The sequence below is a fragment of the Sus scrofa genome, chromosome 5, assembly GCF_000003025.6.
Source record: "Sus scrofa isolate TJ Tabasco breed Duroc chromosome 5, Sscrofa11.1, whole genome shotgun sequence".
Lineage (NCBI taxonomy): Eukaryota > Metazoa > Chordata > Mammalia > Artiodactyla > Suidae > Sus > Sus scrofa.
In genome coordinates, this window is record NC_010447.5 from 5,722,751 (window position 1) to 5,741,403 (window position 18,653).

General features: G+C 55.8%; 1 protein-coding gene across 1 annotated transcript; it reads right to left on the reverse strand.

Annotated features, from left to right (window-relative positions):
- Positions 440-12,347, reverse strand: TSPO (translocator protein). The gene is given in 4 exon segments (NM_213753.1): positions 440-849; positions 1,195-1,333; positions 3,501-3,711; positions 12,309-12,347. Coding segments are annotated over 3 exon segments (510 nt in total). The 5' UTR covers positions 3,683-3,711; positions 12,309-12,347; the 3' UTR covers positions 440-660.

The following is an 18,653-nucleotide window of genomic DNA, read 5'->3' on the forward strand; positions in this document are numbered from 1 at the left end:
TGCCCCTGCTGGAGCGAGGCTGCCATGCATCCGCATACCCAAGGGACAGACTGGTCAGCGTCGCCTGCTCCGGGCACAGCCCCACCCTGGCTGAGGCCAGTGGAGGACCACACTTGGGGCCCGAGCAGCGCCTGGGGCCGTTGGACCAGGCTGACTGCGCCTGGGCTGAGTTTCGAGGATATGTAGGCAGTGGACAGCGCCCTCTCCCTCAGCTGAAGCCCACAGCTGCCGCCTGCGCTCGGCTGGCCAGTGTCACCTGCTCCACCCCGTGCAGGCCACCTCCCCTCGACGGGGTCTTGGAAGGTCCCGGGATGTGTAGGGAGGCTCTGGCTGATCCAGCCTCGTCTGGCCGTCACAGCCCAGACAGACCCAGCAAGAGGACGAGCCCCTCACCCACCCACGGCCAGGGGTCCCACCCAAGCGAAAAGGCCACTGCCAGGAGGTTAAAAACTTTATTTGGCTTATAAATTTCCACATTCTGAGAGCGAGCAGTGCAGAAAGCGCAGGACGCTGTTTCTGGGGCAGGGGCTCAGCCTGGAGCACCTCTGAATCGGCTGGTGACCCCCTGGGCTGAGACCAGACAGACAGGCAGCCCAGGGGCCACCGTCACCGGCAACACTGGACATGCAGCGGCTGCGGTCCTTGGAGGCCGGGGCACTCTCACTCCGAGGGCCGGCGGCCACCACGGCGGCCCTGGTTGTCCCGCCACACGCAGTAGTTGAGCGTGGCCGCGAAGGCCAGCCAGGCCAGGTAGGGGTACAGCAGGCGGGCGGCCAGAGGGCTCACCTGATACCAGGCCACCGCCGTGGCTGCTGCCACTCCACCCGTCAGCACGAGGTCCACCAGGGCCTGCGGGGACACAGGGGAGGGAGGACAGGGAGGCCTGAGGCTCTGGGTACCCACAGGGCCCACCGCCACTGGGCCTGAGGGAACACTGCATCCCACCCTAAGTGGCCTGGCCAAGCCCCTCTCCCTCCTCTGCCTCAGTTTCCTCGTCTGTAAAATGGGAAGAATCACCCTGTCTGACACACTGTGTGCGGGGGTGCACAGCACCAGGTGTATTGGGGGGTCCCTAAGCCCAAGCCGGCGACCCCATCCAGCTTCAACCTGACCCTGTCTGGGCTGGGATGCCCCATGTCCCCAAGGGAGGGGCCACCTCCAGGGACCAGGGAGATAAGGCAAGGCCACACTTACCCAACCCATTTGTCGGGCGCCAAAGAAGAGGGGAGGCCATGCCCAGTTCAGAGCCAGCTGCCCAGCGTAGAGGCCCAGGGGAACCACAGCCTCCTCCGAGAAGCCCCCCAGCTCTTTCCAGATCATGTAGGAGCCATACCTGAAACAGAGGCTGCTGGTCAGGGCACCCACAGAAGAGGCCAGGAGCCTCCCCGCAGCAAAGGGACGACACAGTGACGGCCCAGGCATGCCCTGCCTCTGACTGCTGTGTGACCTCAGGAAAGTTGCTTAACCTGTCTGGGCCTTTGTTTCTCACAGGGTTTGCTATAAGGATTCTAGTTAACAGATTGGCAGGACTTCCCTTGTATCTCAGCAGGAACGAACCCGACTAATATCCATGAGGATGCGGGTTGGATCCCTGGCCCTGCTCAGTGGGTTAAGGATCTGGCGTTGCCGTGAGCTGTGGTGTAGGTCGCACTCGAGTTCGGATCTGGTGTGGCTGTGGCTGTGGCTATGGCTGCAGTGTAGGCCAGCAGCTGTAGCTCTGATTCGACCCCTAGCCTGGGAACTTCCATATGCCACAGGTGCAGCCTTTAAAAAGCAAAAAACAAAAAAAGAAAAACAAAAATAAAAAAATACAATGGGAGTTCTCGTCGTGGCTCAACGGTTAACAGATATGACTGGCATTCATGAGGTTGCAGGTTCGATCCCTGGCCTTGCTCAGAGGGTTAAGGATCTGGTGTTGACGTGAGCTGTGGTGTAGGTCGCAGACCCAGCTCGGATCCTGCATTGCTATGGCTGGGGTGTAGGCTGGCAGCTGCAGCTCCAATTCAACCCCTAGCCTGGGAAGCTCCGTATGCCACGGGTGTGGCCCTAAAAAGCAAAACAAAACAAACAAAAACATTGGCAGTGCCTGGGGTAGGACCTGGACACTCGATAAATATTAGACGTCATTATCATCATCAGTGCCTTAGAGGGGAAGCACTTAAGGCATGCTAAGTGAACCGGATGGGACATTTGGACTGGGCCTTAAAGGTTGAATATGAGTTTGCCAGGGGCGGCAGCAAAGGCTCGGCGGCATGAGGCCCTGAGTCAGCCTGTGTTACCCTTGAGGTCTGGCGTTGGGGGGGTGGGGGGCGCCCGGCAGGTAAAACAGAAGAGGGCCTGATCACGGGAGCTCTTAGGGCCACAAGGGGAACAATGCCACCGCCAATAACCATAGCGAATGCCCTCCAGCAATTACTTGTGCTCTAGCTCTTTCCAAGCATTAACTGTTCATTCTCATGATAATGCCATGAGGGGGCCAGTGCTAATACCCCTTCTTACGGGTGCAGAAACTGAGGCCCAGAGGGGTAAAGTGCTGGGCTGGCGGTCAAGAGAAGAGTCAGGATTCGAACCCAGGTGGTCTAAGATCACAGCCTGGGCTCTTCACCCTGTGAGGGTTTGACCTTATCAAGGCCAGGGGGAGCCTGCCAGACTTCTGAAAAGAGAGGCTCTGGCTTTATGTTCTGTCGGGATCTCGATGGCAGTGGGGAGGCCCAGAGGCTGGAGCAAGAGGAGGCACAAACAGTGGTGCCTGGGCCAGGATGGAGAGGAGAAAGCAGGACGCAGGAAGAGCAGCAGCCGTTCTGGGCAGGGCAGAGGGTGGGGTCCAGGTGACACCCAGATTCCAAGGGCCGTCATATTCCCATCGAAACCCTGGGGCATCAGCTGATGTCTGTTTCTTGCACCCTGGGTGCTGGCACCTGCAGTCCAACCCCACACTGGGTTGGCAGAGAACCAGCATACGGGGTTCGGGGATCCTTCCAGAAGAGAGAGGGAAGCCGACCTGTCTCCTGGGTGTGGTTCCCAATGCAGCCACCAGGGGGCACCCCCTTACCCAGTCCTGCTTTTCCCCAATGGCAATTCCTGGGAGACCTGTGTCCTTGGGAGGTCCCCTGTCAAAATTAGCCGAGACAAAGCCTGGCACTGAGTAGATGCTCAACAAATGGCAGCTACTATGACTGCGGCTGTTGTCTCTGCTATTGATCTTGGAAGCCTCCATATGGACACGTCTGAACTTTACACACTGAGCCGGCCTCACCCTCCAGTGGGGAAAACAGCCAGAGTGCCAGTGACCCGCCCTTCCCAGGAGGCCCCAGAGGAAAAATTCTGGTTGTGTAACCAACAGGCTTTCTCTACCTCGCTGGCCAAACCCACCGGGAAACGGTGCCGGCTGCCCCAGGAAGACCTGGACGGTTCCAGGTCGGGAGGAGAAGCTCTGCCCTCGGGCCTGGGCCTCCCACTCCCTGCCTGCAGGTGGACAGGCCAGTCCCACGCCCACCTACCCCATGGCCGAGTAGAGTGTGCCCCAGATGGGGGCCAGTGTCCAGTGCGGCGGGTGCCACGAGGGCTTCTGCAGGCCGGCGTACCAGTGGAGGCCCTTTCCGAGGACATTGCGCGAGCTCAGGAAGCCCCCCAGGCTGGGCACCAGCGTGAAGCCCACAGCGGGCACCCAGGGTGGGGCCATTGCTGCTGCAGCTGCTGTTCTGGAAAGCTCTGGAAGAGAAGACAGGGCTAGGGTGAGAGGCGGGGAAAAGCTGGTCCCTCCCTGATGCCCAGGACCACGGAGGTGGTGGGCAGGAAGGGACAGTCAAGTGTTTAAGGCTGGTAAGGGCCCCTCAGCGGCTCTGAGAGGCTGGCAGGGCTCAGGGCAAGAAAGGCCTGGTCAGAGTTTCCGCTGTGGTGCAACGGGTCCAGTGGCATCTTGGGAGTGCTAGGATGCAGGTTCCATCCCGGCCAAAAAAAAAGAAAAAGAAAAAAGAAAGCCCTCTGTTCCAGGCTTGAGTGCTGCACTGCCAGGGCTGGAGCCCCCAGGACAGGGGCAAAGGGCACCCAGTCTCTCCATTATGCTCGTTGGCCACGGCCCTTGCCTGGCAGCCCAAGTCTCCACTGAGGATCTGCTAAAGGCCCGGCAATGTTTGAGGTTCCAGGCAAGCTGGGTTCATTGGCGCTGAGTCCAGCCACACAGTAAGGGGGGCCACAGGCTGGCGTCGGGAACCAGCTCTGCCTGGACCTGCTGTGGGACCCCCAGTCTGTCAGCACCCCCCCACGGGGCCTCGGTTTCCCCATCACAAAATGATGGGACCGGGGTCCTGCCAACACGCCCTGACTCTAGTTGGAGAAGCCAGGGGTGTCTGTAGGAGATAAGAAGTCGCACAGCCGCTTGGCTCAGCAAAGTGGCAGCACGGCCTGCTAGGTGGGGGCTGGGCAGCAGAAGAGGCTGAGGCCTCAGCAAGGGCATCCAGACCCCGGATCAGACAGAAGATGGTGCTGGAAGGACAAGGAGCCCTTCCTCCCGGGGACCCAGGAGGGGACGCGCTCGGAGTGGGGGGTGGGGGGAGGCTCAAGGTAGGCCAGCGGGTGTGGATGGGGCCGCCGGTGCCAGGAAGAGGCAGTGCCCATCTGGAGGCAGTGGGGAGCCTGTGGGGCTTCGGAGCAAAGGGCGAAGGCTGCCGGGGCAGAAGGGGCAGCGGCTGGCCTGGGGCTCTGCGAAGCTCCGGGAAATTCAGAAGCAACCTCAGTGCCAACACTGGGCACCGTTAAGGAAGCCTCAACCCCCAAATCCAAATGTTTATTTTATTTTAGTTTTATTTTCGGCCGTGCCTGTGGCATGTGGAAGTTCCCAGGCCAGGGATCAAACCCGCGCCACAGGAACCACGGGAGCCCCTGCAGTGACAACGCAGGAGCCTTAAGCCACTGCCTTAGGGCACTGCAGTTTTTATTGCCTATTGTTTTTGGTTAAATGAAATGATCCTCATATAAGACCCCAGGAGAACTCCTCAGAGGACTCTTTAACAATGAAAATTGTCCTCAATACAACATTAAGTAGAGAAAGCACAATATGAAATTGACTAAGAAGGACCCCAATTTTAGCAAAAGATAGATAACAAGGACTTGCATTTTATTTTATTTTTGGTCTTTTGTTTTTTTAGGGCTGCACCCACAGCATATGGAAGTTCCCAGGCTAAGGGTCCAATCGGAGCTACAGCTGTCAGCCTACACCACAGCCACAGCAATGCGGGATCCAAGCCACATCTGCGAGCTACACCACAGCTCACGGCAACACCGGATCCTTAACCCACTGAGCAAGGGCAGGGACTGAACCCACAACCCCATGGTTACTAGTCAGGTTCGTTAACCACTGAGCCACAGCAGGAACTCCAAGATATGCATTTAAAGACTAACAGGAGTTCCCGTCGTGGCGCAGTGGTTAGCGAATCCGACTAGGAACCATGAGGTTCGGTCCCTGCCCTTGCTCAGTGGGTTAACGATCCGGCGTTGCCGTGAGCTGCGGTGTAGGTTGCAGACGTGGCTCGGATCCCGCGTTGCTGTGGCTGTGGTGTAGGCCGATGGCTACAGCTCCGATTCGACCCCTAGCCTGGGAACCTCCATATGCCGCGGGAGCGGCCCAAGAAATAGCAAAAAGACAAAAAAACAAAAAATAAAAAAAATAAAGACTAACAAATGCCTGAGCGTGTTAGCCTCCATCTGAAAGCTAACATTTCCTGGGGGCGTGGCTGTGAGCCTGGCCCAGGCCCAGCCCCAACCTGAACACTGTCCCTCAATCCTCATCCTGGAGGGGGACCCCCCACCTTATCCCACCCGCCCACCAGGGGTGCAGAGCCGTGGGAGGTGCTGCCCAGGGCCCCTCCATAAGCGGGTGGTTTGGAGTCTAAGGCTGCACTTGGCCGTGGGACTCAGGATCATCACCTTGACATCACTGTCCACATTTTCTTTTTCTTCCTTCCTCTCTTCCTCTCTCTCTCTTCCTCTCTCTTTTTACAGCTGCACCTGCCGCACATGGAAGTTCCCAGACTAAGGGTCGAATTGGAGCTGCAGCCGCTGGCCTACACCACAGCCGCAGCAATGCGGGATCTGAGCTGCATCTCCGACCTACGCCACTCCTTGCAACAACGCCGGATCCTTAACCCACTGAGCAAGGCCGGGGATCAAACCAGCATCCTCATGAATACTAGTCTGGTTCTTAACCTGCTGAGCCTCCACAGGAACTCCTCGCCCTGGTGTTCTCATCCCAGGGGCAAACCCCAGTCCAATCATGAGAGAATGACACGACGCCAGACGGAGCGAACTTGACAAGTCAATACCTGAGCTGCACGCTTCAAAAGGGTCAAGGCCATGAAAGGCAAGGAAGGACGGATGAAGGGACATGTCACCTACGGCAGACGATGGAAGAAAAACCACAGCTAAACGCAGTGTGGCTTCCTGGACTGATGCCACAACGAAGCACACAAATGAGGATTACCCACAAAGAGTTAGGGTCCCAGTTCCATGAGGGGAAGCTGGACGGAAGGTGTGCGGGCGGGCACACTGCACCACCTCTGCAGCAAGTCTAAAAGTAGCTCAAAATGAAGCCTTACGAGTTCCCACTGGGGCTCAGTGGGTTAAGAACCTGACTAGTATCCATGAGGTTGCAGGTTTCATCCCTGTCCTTGCTCAGTGGGTTAAGGATCCAGTGTTGCCGTGAGCAGAAGCGGCTCCCATCTGGTGTTGCTGTGGCGGTGGCAGTGTAGGCTGGTGGCTACAGCTCTGAGTCGACCCATAGCCTGGGAACTTCCGTAGGCAGTGGCTGTGGCCCTAAAAAGACCAAAAAAAAAAAAAAAGGCATTAAAGAAAAGGATCCTGGTTTGGACCTGACGTTGCACAGTCCGTATTTTTTCTCAACATACTCCTCCCTGCAGGGTCCCTGCCCCCCAGCCTGGGCCCCAGACGCCCCACCTGCCACCAAGGCCCCTTGGAGCTTCCACTCTCAGCACATCCCTCCTGCTCTGCCACCCCAGTGGCTATTGTTTTTTATTTCCTATTGTTTTTGATTAAATGGAATGAAAGTCAAAGAACAAGATGAATCACTTTACGGTGCAGGACTCAGTGGCATTTGACACATGCCTAATGTCACGCGACCTTCTAGATCAAGTTCCAAGATGTTCCCATCACCCCAAAGACCCGCTACCCATGAGCGGGCACTCCTCCTGCCTCCCCCCCCCCCGCCCCCAGCGCCTGGCCACCAGCACCCCGCTCTCTGTCTCTGTGGATTTACCTTCTGGACATTTCACAAAAATGCATTCATACAATTTGTGGCCTTTGGGGTCTGGCTTCTTTCACTGAGCGTGTTTTCAAGAGTCACCCGCATCGTAGCCATTTTTTTGTGGGCAGAATCCTCAGTGTGCCCGCTGATCCATCCGCAGGGTCCCGCACCCCAGCCCCTTGCGGTACAGAACAAACGGAGGTCCACCAGGGGGTGGTGGCCCTCCTAGGGCCGCAGTGACAGAGCAGGGCCCACGGCTCCTGCCCGCACTTCCTGCTTGCATGGCCCACGTTCAAGTGCCCCTGGCCGAGGGGGTGGGAGGGTCTGCCCAGGCTGAGGGTCAGAAAACAGGTGGGTCAGAGGCCCTGCGGGGAGAGAGCCCAGGCAGGGAGCTTCCTGGGGCCTCGTGGGGACTGCCAGGTTCCCGAATCACTTGATTAGGGGACCCGCCAAGCTGAGTCACGCTGGGCAGGGCTGGGCAGGGCAGCTGGCCCAGGCAGGCCAGAGAGATCCGCTCTGCGATGGGGCCCCAGGGAGGGTCGGGGAGGGCCGGGGAGTGCAGGAGGCCAAGAAAGGAGCTCAGACAGAGGAGCAAAGCCGCCTACCTGCCCTTGATTTCTTTTTCTTTCTTTCTTTCTTTTTTTTTTTTTTTTTTTGCTTTTTAGGGCCACACCTGCAGCATATGGCGGTTCCCAGACTAGGGGTCCAATCTGAGCTGCAGCTGCCGGCCTACACCACAGCCACAACAACGCAGGATCCGAGCCGCATCTGCGAGCTACACCACGGCTCACAGCAATGCTGGATCCTTAACCTACTGAGTGGGGCCAGAGCTTGAACCTGAATTCTCATGGATACTAGTCGGATTCGTTCCCGCTGCACCATGACGGGGACTGCCCTTTATTTCTGTTTCAGGCAGAAAGTGACTAAGAGCCCAATTCTTGACTCTGCCTCCAATTTTCTTGGTGAACCCGGGCCACAGCTTCTCTTTGGGCCCCAGTTTCCCCCCATGTCAGGTGGGCACGACCTCCCCGCCTGCTTCATGGGACCCTGGGGAGGCGCAATGGAGACCAGGGGACGTGGGGGTCAGTACGGGGGCCGCTCATGCCCCCAGAAGCATCAGCAGCCACGTGGCACGGACCCAAGGCCGGGAAAACGTCAGCCAGTCGGTCACTGGACACTCAGTGGGTGAAAATGCTTCACAAAAGGCCCACCCTCCGGCCTGGGCCACCGACAGGGAGGCCTCTGAGACAGAGGCCAAGCAGGGCAGGGGGAGGCGCTCAGGACCTGAGGTCAGAAGGTTCTAGGCCGCTGGGAAGTGCGCAACGGGGGTGGAGACTTGGCAAAGGGCCAGACTGGGCTCATCTCAGGTCACCTTTGCTTCACTTACTCTTTGTTGCCGTTTGTTGTCTTTTCAGGGCCACACCCGCGGCATGTGGAGGTTCCCAGGCAAGGAGTCAATCGGAGCTGCAGCTGCCAGCCTGCACCACAGCCACAGCAATTCGGGATCTGAGCCATGTCTGCAACCTACACCACAGCTCTCGGCAAGGCTGGATTTTTTTAACCCACTCAGTGAGGCCAGGGATCGAACCCACATCCTCATGGATACTAGTTGGGTTTGTTACCGCTGAGCTACAGCAGGAACGCCTGTTTCACTTACTCTTCCCAGCAGCCGCAGGGGAGGGGCCCGCTGCTTCTCTGCAGGGCCCTGAGTCACACGGCCTCTCGGCCACCACGGTGGACTCATCACCATCCCCACCTTATTTATTTATTTATTTATTTATTTTGTCTTTTTGCCTTTTCTAGGGCTGCTCCCTCGGCATATGGAGGTTCCCAGGCTAGGGGTCGAATCGGAGCTGTAGCTGCCGGCCTACACCACAGACACAGCAACGCGGGGATCCAATCCGCATGAGACCTACACCACAGCTCATGGCAACGCCGGATCCTTAACCCACTGAGCAAGGCCAGGGATCGAACCTGCAACTTCATGGTTCCTAGTCGGATTCGTTAACCACTGCGCCACGACGGGAACTCCCATCTCCACTTTCCAGATGAAGAAACTGAGGCACAAGGAGTCACAGAACTTTCCAGGTCTGGGTGACCCCAAAACCCACTACACTCCTCCAGTCCCTGATCTGGGCGTCGGCTGGCCTCCCCTCTGGGCCACACAGCCAGTCACCATGATGACAATGACAGCTGTGTCACCGTCCCTCTCTCAGCTTCCTCTTTCACCCCACAAGGCACTTCAGGCTCATCCCAGAAGCCTGCAGGGCCCAGGGCTCCCCTCCTTCCTCTCTGTACGCAGCTCATCCTGGGCCTTTATCTCCTTCAAGCCACCACCGTGGTTCCAGGGACTTGATTTCAGGCTCTTTTCTTTTTTTCTTTTTTTTTTTTTTTCCTTTTTAAAAGACTCAGAGCTAATCCTCTTCATAAAAATCTCTGTTAACCGTTTTCACTATGAACGTAGCCAGTGTGACAGACGACACGCCTGCAAGGACCTCCATCCTGGCGGTCTCGGATGGGGGGGCAGGGGGTGACAAAGGGCAATTGGCTTTCTGGAGAATGATGATTTTGAAGCCCTAGCGCTTGCTCAGGCACTGCTTGCACAATCATAAGCCAAGTATAAGAAAATAGAAATGAGAGTCAGAAACGAAAGAATGGAAAGTCCAAAAAGTGGGCTTTTCCCCCCCATCAGTCCCGCCCCTCCCCAGACTGAGCCAGTCACTGTTAACAGTTTCTGGCAGATTCAGCCGGATACCATTCCGTCACAGCCAGACACAAATGTGGACACACACACACACGCACACACACACACACACACGCACCCCAGACAGAGAAAGTGGGCCCCGGGCACTGCGGAGGACGCAGTGCTTTGGAGTCAGACCACAGCGTTTGAACCCCAGCTGCCCTGCTCTGTGACCCAGGGGGGCAGTTTCCCTTTCCTTTCTTCTCAGCTTCTTTCCCGACGAGTGGGCAAGGGCTACTGCTTCTGGGAGCGACATTGCTGCCCAGTGCGGGGGTGGAAGGTGGAGGGGGTGGAGTCCCCACTCTGCCCCGCAGACTCCCGGGCTCTTGGCCCACATTCTGGCCGCTGAGCCTTTTGGCCGTGGGCCTGCTGTGTGCCGGGCACCCTGGGCGGTGCTCCTTGTACGCCGCCTCCTCTAGCATCCTCTCCCTGCGATGACCCTTTGGGAGCAGCCTCAGTCACACATCCGTAGGGGAGGCTCAAGTCCTGCCCCTCCAGCCGTCCATTCCAGCACACGTAGCTGGTACCAGGTACAGTCATGTGTGGGCAGGCCAGTCCCAACCCAGGCCAGGCCACAGGCATCTGCCCAGCTGACCCTGACACTCAACAGTGTGTTCACAGCAGACAGTTAGGAGACAGAGTAGAGGCTCCCCCAAGAAAGAGACCCAGGCATGGCTTTCTGGACACAAGAGAAGACATTTTTGGGCCTAAGCCATTTTGTAATCAAAGGCTGGCCACACTGCTCACTCTTGAACAGGTCTCAGTAATAACGATTTTTTTTATCACATCTGTATCAGTAATAATGATCTTACGGGAATGAAAGCAAGATTGTTACCAGGCAAAAGAGGCAAACAAGAGCGAAGATCATAAATCAGTTAGGAAGACTCCCAGTTCTGTCTCAATGGCAAAGGTTAGCTTGAAGCACGCACGTGTTTGAGCTGTTTTGCAGAATTTAAACTCCCTGCAGTGCTCAGCCACCAAATCAACTGGAAACTAAGGGACAAGGTTTTTTTTTTTTTTTTTTTTTTTTTTTTTTGTCTTTTTGTCTTTTTGCCTTTTCTAGGGCCGCTCCCACGGCATATGGAGGTTCCCAGGCTAGGGGTCGAATTGGAGCTGGAGCCACCAGCCTATGCCAGAGCCAGAGCAACGCGGGATCCCAGCCGTGTCTGCGACCCACACCACAGTTCACGGCAACGCCGGATCCTTAACCCACTGAGCAAGGGCAGGGACTGAACCCGCAACCTCATGGTTCCTAGTCGGATTCGTTAACCACTGCGCCACGACGGGAACGCCTAAGGGACAAGATGTTGATCTTTGCTGACCCTCCAGTCAACTGAAGCTTGGACTCTGTAGGCCTTTGCCCCAATTCTATGCAGAATTCTCCTCTGCTCAAGCCCCCGTGAAAATACATACGCCAGCCAAACCCCCTCATGAATATGTATGCACTCTTAGCTTAAAATTTCCCAGGTTTTGTTGTCTGGGGAGACACTGCTTTGGGAGAGACTCCCCCGCCCCTTGTTCTCCTTATTTCTTGCAGGTAGCAAATCCTTCCTTTTTTCCTGCACTTTGGCTTGGTTGTGTCTTTAGGCAAAGACACCCAAGGCGAACCCAGTTTTCGGGTAACACCACGACCCCTCCCACCCGTGCTCCCAGTTCCTATGCAGGAGAGGCAGGGGACAGGCAAGTCCCAGGGGCTGCTCCGCCCACACTGGGCTCTGTGCAGGCTGTGATGCGCCTGAGCACTGGACAGGGGTCTGGTGACGCGGTCCTAAGTCTCCGCGGGGCATTAACTCGCTTTGGACAAATAACCTCCCCTATCCGGCCTGGGTTTCCACCTCTAGAAATGGGGTGTCTCAAGTGCATCAAGAGTGGATCAATGTCAGTCTCCCTAGCATTTTGTGATCCTCGGGGTACCCGGTTGAGGTGGCCCGCCCTGGGCCGCTCAGCTACGGAATAAGCGGGAAGGGGGGGGGTCCGGCCCCTCCCGCCGCTCTGTTTCCCGCGCGGGGTGTGGCGGGGCGGGGTTCCCCAAGTTTCCCCCTTCCGCGCCCCCAATCCCGCTGGAATCCGGCTGCGTAGGAGCAACGACCGCGGAGACCAGGGTTGGGGTCACTTTTTGTCGCCCCCGGGGGCCGACCCGATGGCTCGGTCCCTAGCGCTGCCCCGCGGCCACCCCCTCCATCCCCGCCACCTCCCGCCGCAGTTTCCCTTGGTGCCCCGCGCCGGCGGGCAGGCGCTGTCGGGGGGAGGGGGTCTCTCCCGCGTAGCCCCCTGTCTGCCACGCCCTCGGCGCGGGTCTCCACTCACCAGCGACAAGGACTCGCTCCGGGAAGGGTACTGCGCGGCGGAGGTGGCGGCCGCGGCCCGGGCCCGCCCCGCCCGCGAGGCCCCGCCCAGGACACCCCGCCCAGGACACCCCGCCCTGTCCTCGAGGCCCCGCCCGACCTGGCTGGAAGTTTGGGTGCTCCCAGGCCGGGTCTTCTCCCTCTCAGCATGACCGCCGCGATGGGCAGACCCAGCCAGTGCTGCAGGCAGGTCGCTTCTCTTGAGCCTCATTTTTCCCATCTGTAAAATGGGACCGCAGAGACTGATCTCAGAGAGGGGAATGACGTGGCCTGATGGCAAAGCCCTGAACGTCCTCCGGCACCGCAGCCCTGGCCCCCCACCTCCGGAGAAGCACACTTTGGCTTTACTTGTTGCCCCCGGGCAGGAGGTAGCCCTCCCCTTAGTCCTGGCTTAGCCGCTTTGTGGCCGGCTCTCTGCCCCCATCTCCTCATCTGTAAAGTGGGTGCAACATCGTGGGACTAAGGAGGATACCACAGACGCCTGGCACCCACGGATCCTCGCAGTCCAGAGCTGGCCTCCAGTTTGCCAGGGTCACCTTGATGGGACAGCATGTCCAGCCTTGAGCACCCCACCTCTTCATCTGCACGTGCTTTTTTTTTTTTTTTTTTTTTTTAGGGCCTCACCCATGGCATATGGATTCCCCCAGGCAAGGGGTCAAATTAGAACTACAGCAGCTGGCCTACACCACAGCCACAGCAATGCAGGATCCAAGCTGCCATCTGCAACCTACACCACAGCTCACGGCAACGCCAGATCCTTAACCCACCGAGCAAGGCCAGGGATCAAACCCCGCAACCTCATGCCTAGTCAAATCTGGGAACACCTGCACGTGTTGCTTTATTACTACAGCCCAGGGCCTGTTGCAGCCCCTGGTTAACGTGGCCAGGCAGGGCCCCCCGCCCCCCACCCCCCATAAGGGAACCACAAGTGCCCAAACTGGTTTCTGGGGGGCCAAGGGGAACTGTGCGTGCTTCTCCTAGGCCATGGTCTGACTGTCCTAGGCCCTGGCATTTTTGCTTTCATGGGCCTCTTCTGCCTTTGACTGCCTTGGTATAAAGATGAGTGTAATCCAAGACTATCTTTTTCTTCCGACTTTATAAGTGATCGAGGAGTTCCTGTTGTGGCTCAGAGGGTTAAACACTCGACTAGTATCCATGAGGAGGAGGGTTCAGTGGGTTAAGAATCTGGAGTAGGTCACAGATGCGGCTCAGATCTGCTGTGGCTGTGGCTGTGGCGTAGGCTGGCTGCTACAGGTCAGATTCAGCCCCTAGCCTGGGAACTTAAATATGCTGTGAATGCAGCCATTAAAAAAAAAGAAAGAAAGAAAAAAAAGAAATTGAAAGATTATCCAGGTTCCCTCAAAGTATGGTGGCCCCAGGCATTGCAGCTGCTGTTTCTAGTGAAATCGGTCTGGCCACGCCTCCCAGCAAGCTGCCAGCCCTCACCCTCTTCCTGTAAGGAGGTGCCCAGTGGCTTGGCAGAGTGGCAAACTTGCCTGCCCCGGAAGACCCGTGGGGAGAAGGCAGTGTGCCTCCCCTCTCCCCTCCCCCGCTGCAGGAGGGTTCCAGGATCACAGGGGCATCCTGGAGGTGGGGATGTCTGTCCCCAAATACTGGCTGCAGGCCAGCACTGAGGGGAGGGGCTGAGAACAAACTCACTAGGCCCGCAAGCCTTTCACAGATGAGAAGTTACAGTTCAGGGGAGACTTGCCACCCCGGGAGCGTCACAGTGCAGATCTGGGCAAGATGTGCATGCCCTTCCCAGTGGGCCTGGAAGCCTCCCTCCCCTTCCAGTGGCCCCCTCCTGTCCAGCCCTGCAGATCCTCCTGAGCCTGGGCAGTAGCCCAGCCGCTAGCTGGCCCCAGGCTCCCCTCTTGCCCCTTCCACACCTCTGCTCCAGATCTCCTGTGGTTCCTCTGCCATAGCGTCTAGTCCAAGCTTTCTTTTTTCTTTTCTTTTGTTCTTTTGCCTTTTCTAGGGCCGCTCTCATATGGAGGTTCCCAGGCTAGGGGTCTAATCAGAGCTGTAGCTGCCAGCCTACGCCAGAGCCACAGCAATGCGGGATCCGAGCCATGTCTGTGACCTACACCACAGCCCACAGCAATGCCAGATCCTTAACCCTCTGAACAAGACCAGGGATCGAACCCACAACCTCATGGCTCCCAGTCGGATTTGTTAACTACTGAGCCACGACAGGAACTCCTAGTCCAAGCTTTCTAACTGCACTCAGGGTCCTGCCTGCCTGAACTGATCCTGCTTCCTTGCCTTTGCACACACTCTTCCCCCTGCAGAGAGGATCCTTCACCACCACCCTGGGCAGCTCCACGTGTCCAAGTCTGACTGCTCTCCAGTATCACCCCAGGAAGCTCTTCTGGACCCCCAACTCTGTGCCACCCTCACTGTAAGCAGGCAGTGACCTCTGAAGCCCACAGCACTGAGCATCAGAGCCTCTCCTGGGCATTCGGCAGGTGCCAACTTCAAAGGACATGTATATTGAGCACTGCAGGGTGCCCAGCTCGGGGCTGAACCCTGGAGGGTACAGCAAGCAAACCAGCCCCTGGCCTCAGTCAACCCAGGAAGGAGGCATGGAAAACACCCTCCCAGTCCCCAGAGGATGCTCAGAGAGGTAAAGGGACATCTCTGATGTCACCTAGCCTGTCAGCAATGGGGGTCAGGGATTCACACCTAAGCAGTCCAAGGCCTGCCCTCTTAACCCTTGTGTCATTCGGCTTCTCAATTCCAAGTGTGATTCAAGTACAGTACATCCTTATATTTTATTTGTGTGGTTACTTTCTTGCATGAGTAATTCATATTTCTTGCAAAGGAATTGGAAAACACAGACAAATAAATAAACTCACCCACTCTCCCCCACCCAAGCACCGTCAACACGCTGTCGTCTTTCTGTGCCTTCTTGTCAGCATCTGTACGTGTTCCTTTACAAGAATGCCTTCATGCAATAAGTGGTTTTGTCATTTGTTTCCTTCCCCTTACAATAAATCAGAAACCTCTTCCTACCTGATCAAACTTTTGCCTACATTGTTTTTCTTCACTGTGAAATGCATCATGCAAACGGAAATGTACATTTAAAAAAAACCACTTGTGTACATTTTCAAACAATAATAATAAGGAGTTCCCTGGTGGCTCAGCGGGTAAAGGATCCAGCATGGTCACTACAGCGGCTTGGGTTGCTGCTGTGGTGCAAGTTCCATTCCTGGGTTGGTAACTTCCACATACCACTGGTGAGGCAAAAAAAAAAAAAAAAAAAAAGAAGAAGAAGAAGACGAAGAAGTCCTTGTGCCCACCCCCCAGGTTAATGAGAAGATTCCCAGGGCCCTGGGAGCCTCCTGGCCCTCTTCTAGTGAGTGCTCCTGCCCCCCACCCCAGGAGTCATCTCTATCTTGAATTTGGCATTAAACATATCCTCTCAGGGTTTTTTGTTTTTGATGTTTTGCTTTTTAGCAAAACACCCTCAGCATATGGAAGTTCCCAGGCTAGGGGTCGACTTGGAGCTGCAGCCACCAGCCTGCACCACAGCCACAGCAATACAGGATCTGAACCATGCCCTGCAACCTACACCGCAGCTCATGGTAATGCCAGATCCTTAAGCCACTGAGTGGGGCCCGGGATCGAACCCAGTCCTCATGGATATTAGCCAGGTTCGTTACTACTGCGCCTCACTGGGAACTCCACCCTTAGGGTTTTTTTTAAATACCCCATGTATGTCTTCCTGAGCGCTCACTCTATTGATTTGCCTTGAAGAGCTGAGCGGCAGCACACAGCTGGCTGGAGAGAGTGGGCACGATGTCCAGGCCAGAGGAAGACCCCCGGGAAGGTAAAACGGAACTGAGCCTCTGGGGCACAGACCTGCCTCAGCCTCCCTGAACACTGACAGGAGTCCCTTCTGGGGCAGCAGAGGGCAAGGCTGGGGGTGCAGCTCCCCTGGGGGCATATCCAGCAGGACTGTGGCCGAGATGGTCAACAGGAAAAAGGGAGAGACCGGAGATCTCTGGCTTCTGGCCTCGGAGCTCACGGAACCTGCGTCCAGATCTCAGGAACAGGGGTGGGCACTTCCATGCGGTGGAACAAGGCCCTTCACTGAGCCAGCCTGCAGGGCACCTCCACCACCTCCCTGGGGGAGACCTCGGCCCTTCGGCTGGCAGGCTCCTCATTCGCTGAGTGGCACGTCTCTCCCCTTCCTGGTCCTCTGTGTTTGTGATGAGTTGGCTGACACCACAGCCACAGCAACACGGGATCCGAGCCACATCTGCAAACTACACCACAAGTCACCACAATGCCGGATCCTTAACCCACTGAGTGAGGCCAGGGATTGAAGCCACAACCTCATGGTTCCTAGTTGGATTTGTTTATGCTGCACCACAATGGGAACTCCTGAATGTTCTTAAAAAAAAAAAAGTTTCCTGTTCATTTTTTTTTCTTTTTTTTTACAGATGCAATGTCTTCTCTCACCTCTCAACTATCAAGAATAGGTGTTTTTTTGTTTTTTGTTTTTTCCTGTTAGGGCCACACCTGTGGCATATGGAAGTTCCCCAGCTATGGGTCAAATTGTAGCTGCAGCTACCAGCCTACGATTGCCACAGCCACAGCAATGTCAGATCCAAGCAGCATCTGCGACATACACTTCAATTTGCAGTAACACTGGATCCTTAACCCACTGAGCAAGGCCAAGGATCGAACCCAAATCCTCACAGTCACTATGGCATGTTCTTAACCTGCTGAGCCACAACAGGAGCTCTAAAGATGGTTTTTCTGAAAACAATTGTTTTCATTTCTCATCATACTCTGAGTCCTAGGCATTACTGTTATTTTATTTTTCTGTATGTAAGAGGATTTCCTCAGATGCTTGGGAATCTTTGGCTGGTTGCTCATAATTAGAAGAAAGAAGGAAAATAATCTGTGGGTGGCATTTGCTGATTGAGCTTCACTGTAAGTGGAACTCGGTGGCCATGTGTTTGGTAACTTCCTGGTCTGTCAATATCTTTAGACTTTTGTTCTTGGACTGGTTAGACTAGCCAAGGCCCACCGGTTCTTGCCTGGAGGATAAGGATCTGGTTCTGCATTTTGAGAACCACAGGAGATCTCTGCATTCAGCATTGGCATCCACCTGTTTCAGCAGAGTACCACATCCGCCGCTCTCCCTGGCCCTCCCAGCCCTGTCCAGAACAAAGAATTTGCCAGAATGAGGGAGGGGCATCACCCAGTGTCTAGAGAGAGAAAAGTGATCTAAACATCTGCCAGTTCTTCAGAGACACCTTCAAATAGTCCCCTTTATTTCAGCCTTTTTAAACCCTTAAATCTAGTGTGGCCAATTCCTAAGATTTGGGGGATTCTGTTGTATGAACGTGGGTTGGGTCTCAGTTTTCGGCTGTCTGGAGTCAGCTGTATCAGGTAATACTGGTCATCCTGCTTTCCAGCTTCAGGAGATCCTCTTGCTAGGGCCCCCTGTCCTATTCTCCCTGTCATAGTGGTTTATGTCCTTAAACGATTCCTCTTACGTGGATTTATGGGCTCCTGGCAGCGGCATGTGCCCTGTTCATGTCTTAACCTGAAAAATCTCCCTATCTTTTATGACCACAGCGTTGTACAGACTTACCGTCATTCCTTTAACTCATCTCCTCTAGCAGGATTCCTTATTTCCACCTTTTCCAGGTCAAAATCAAGGCTGCCGCAGATGTCCTGAGAGCTGGGACATCGGATTCTTTTCTCAGGACGAGCTCACTCAAGTAGTCTTGCTGACGTGAGCCTTCCTAGATTTTTCTGGTTAGTTATGAGGTGTGAAGTGAGGGAGAGAGAGAGAGGGAAAGTAGAGACAGACACAGATGCAGAGAGAGAGAGACAGAGGAAGAGGCGGGAGAGAGAGAGAGGGAGAAGGAGAGAGAGAGAGAGGGAGGGAGAAAGCATGTGTTCTGGGGTCCTTAGGAGAGGCTAGCAGGAAGTGAAGGGGGGTCAGGGGTATCCTTAGAAGTAATGTCAGTATTAAACTCTCCCTGACCCAGCCTCACACCACCACTGGGAAGCCAGGTAAACCCCATTTCCTGTGACTCCTTTTGTCATTAACCATCTGACACTCAATCTTTTTTTTTTTTTTTTTTTTTTTTTTTTTTGTCTTTTGCCATTTGTTGGGCCGCTCCCACGGCATATGGAGGTTCCCAGGCTAGGGGTCTAATCGGAGCTGTAGCTGCCAGCCTACACCAGAGCCACAGCAACGTGGGATCCGAGCTGCGTCTGCGACCGACACCACAGCTCACGGCAACGCCGGATCCTTAACCCACTGAGCGAGGCCAGGGAT